The 2234-nt window shown below is 48.9% G+C and overlaps 1 protein-coding gene across 1 annotated transcript in view; it reads left to right on the forward strand.

The window, feature by feature from the left end:
* Positions 1-1594: 1594 nt before the first annotated feature.
* The window catches only part of LOC121876390 (furin-like protease 2), an 85272-nt gene continuing 84632 nt past the window's right edge, over positions 1595-2234 (forward strand). Inside the window, exon 1 of the mRNA XM_042381464.1 lies at positions 1595-1774. Coding sequence (XP_042237398.1) covers positions 1599-1774 — 176 coding nt within the window. The 5' untranslated portion in view covers positions 1595-1598. The remainder of the gene's footprint in view (positions 1775-2234) is intronic.

Here is a 2234-nt window from a genome sequence, read left to right on the forward strand (position 1 = left end):
GTCTTGACAACCAGCAACCAATCAACGTCTACGAATTTGTAACGGTCTTTGAGTGAGCCAAAAGAGGGTGGAGTTAGGCAAAGCGGCTGACTGCTGGAGGCGCCCTAGAAGTTCCCTCGACTCTGTTTACATTGATCCAGTGCTTGTAGAAGTTCCCGCCTCCCCACGTCTGCCTTAAGAGGGACTTTTCTAAATTGCCTCCTCTTGGTCTTGACTTAGTGGTCTAGACTTGGACTTGAAGATCACAAGTTCAAGTCCCTGGCAAGACGAAGGGGACCAAAACCACACCACACGTCCCACAACCCCATCATGGTGTATTGAGTTCAGGAGCTAGAGAGTAAAACCTTCCTCCTTCTGTAGCTCTCGAGTGTCTACCGTCTGGTTATCTTTATACCATAGAGATCTCTTCAGACACGTGGATATTGCCAGGTTATTTGGCGTTTGCTTTTTCTTCAGTCCACTGCGATGGGCTGGTGAGGGGTGGGGGGATAAGAGCGCCTCGCCTACACGCCCAAACAGACTACGGCCCAAACTTTACCGTCACTTGCCGTCGTGGTCGTAGTTTTATGGCGGTAATGACGGTCTGGTTCTTTTATCAAGCAACTGTGGCCGCTCTTCCACCCTCTCATGGCCAACCTCGTAAGCTGGCGTTGAGTGAGGCTTTATCCTTCCTTATCTGGGCTGTGTGGGTGTGTGTGTGTGTGGGGGGGGTTATATGTGAGGTGTGTGTGTGTGTTTACGTGTGGGTGAGTGTGTGTGTGTGTGTGTCTGTATGTACGTGTGTTTATGTGCGCGCGTGTGTGTGTGTGTGTGTGTGTGTGTGTGTGTTTACGTGTGGGTGAGTGTGTGTTAACGTGTGTGTGTGTGTGTCTATGTACGTGTGTGTGTGTGTGTGTGTGTGTGTGTTTACGTGTGGGTGAGTGTGTGTGTCTGTATGTACGTATGTTTATGTGTGTGTGTGTGTGTGTGTGTTACGTGTGGGTGAGTGTGTGTGTGTGTCTGTATGTACGTATGTTTATGTACGTGTGTGTGTGTGTGTGTTTACGTGTGGGTGAGTGTGTGTTAACGTGTGTGTGTGTGTCTGTATGTACGTGTGTTTATGTACGCCTGTGTGTGTGTGGATGTTGTAAAGCTTAAAGAAAAAAATATATTGCGTCCATTTTGAGATAGAAGATATGGCTATAAGTGTTTGATGACGTGTGAGCTGGAACAATGTTTTGGTCAACGTTTGGGTGAACCCATTAGTGTAATTATTCATTCGTGTATTTATCCCCCTCCCCCCCCCCTGACTGTTTATGCAAGGGAGGTGTGTGTGTGGGGGGGGGAGGGGGGGTATTGATTTGTACCTCTCCATCTGTCCGTCTGTCTGTCCTCCCAAACCAGGAGTATTGTTAGGATTGAGCAACAAAAAATATCCAGCGTAGAACAGTAAAATAGTGTAGCCATCTTTTGTGTGTATCCCTGGATAACCTGCAGGTTACAGCCTGAAGAGGTTCCTTGTATACAAATATATTTGTTACCAGTAGTGCTTCACAAACACAGCTCCAGTGTTGTACTTGTTATTTGTATTAACACTTCATGTGGTTCTCCCGCAGGTGATGTGGACGGAGCAGCAGGTGGAGAAGCGACGAGTAAAGCGGGACGGTCTGTCTGACGAAGCCTGGTCAGCGCCAGCACTGGAGGAGGACAACGCCCGCCAGCCGCGCCAGTTTACAGACTTGAGAAGTTTTTTCTTCTCCTCCCCCCCGGCAACCCCCTCCCGCCGGGGCTCCAGGTGAGAGATGCCGCCACCTGTGTGTCTTGATTAGTGGCACTACACCTGGGTCTGTGTGTCCTAATTAATGGCACTATACCTGAGTCTGAGTGTCCTAATTAGTGGCACTACACCTGGGTCTGTGTGTCCTAATTAGTGGCACTACACCTGGGCCTCTGTGTCCTAATTAGTGGCACTACACCTGGGTCTGTGTGTCCTAATTAGTGGCACTACACCTGGGTCTGTGTGTGTTAATGAGGTATGCGGTAATTAGTCCAGGCGGCCTCTTGACACCTCTCGTAACCTCAGTGTATTCTGTGTACACCTCAAGAAGATATCCACCAGTACACAGTGTAGAGTAAGATACCCCCACCAGTACACAGTGTAGAGTAAGATACACCCACCAGTACACAGTGTAGAGTAAGATACACCCACCAGTACACAGTGTAGAGTAAGATACACCCACCAGTACACAGTGTGA

Source organism: Homarus americanus, unplaced genomic scaffold, assembly GCF_018991925.1.
Source record: "Homarus americanus isolate GMGI-L3 unplaced genomic scaffold, GMGI_Hamer_2.0 scaffold34921, whole genome shotgun sequence".
NCBI classification, from domain to species: Eukaryota; Metazoa; Arthropoda; class Malacostraca; order Decapoda; family Nephropidae; genus Homarus; species Homarus americanus.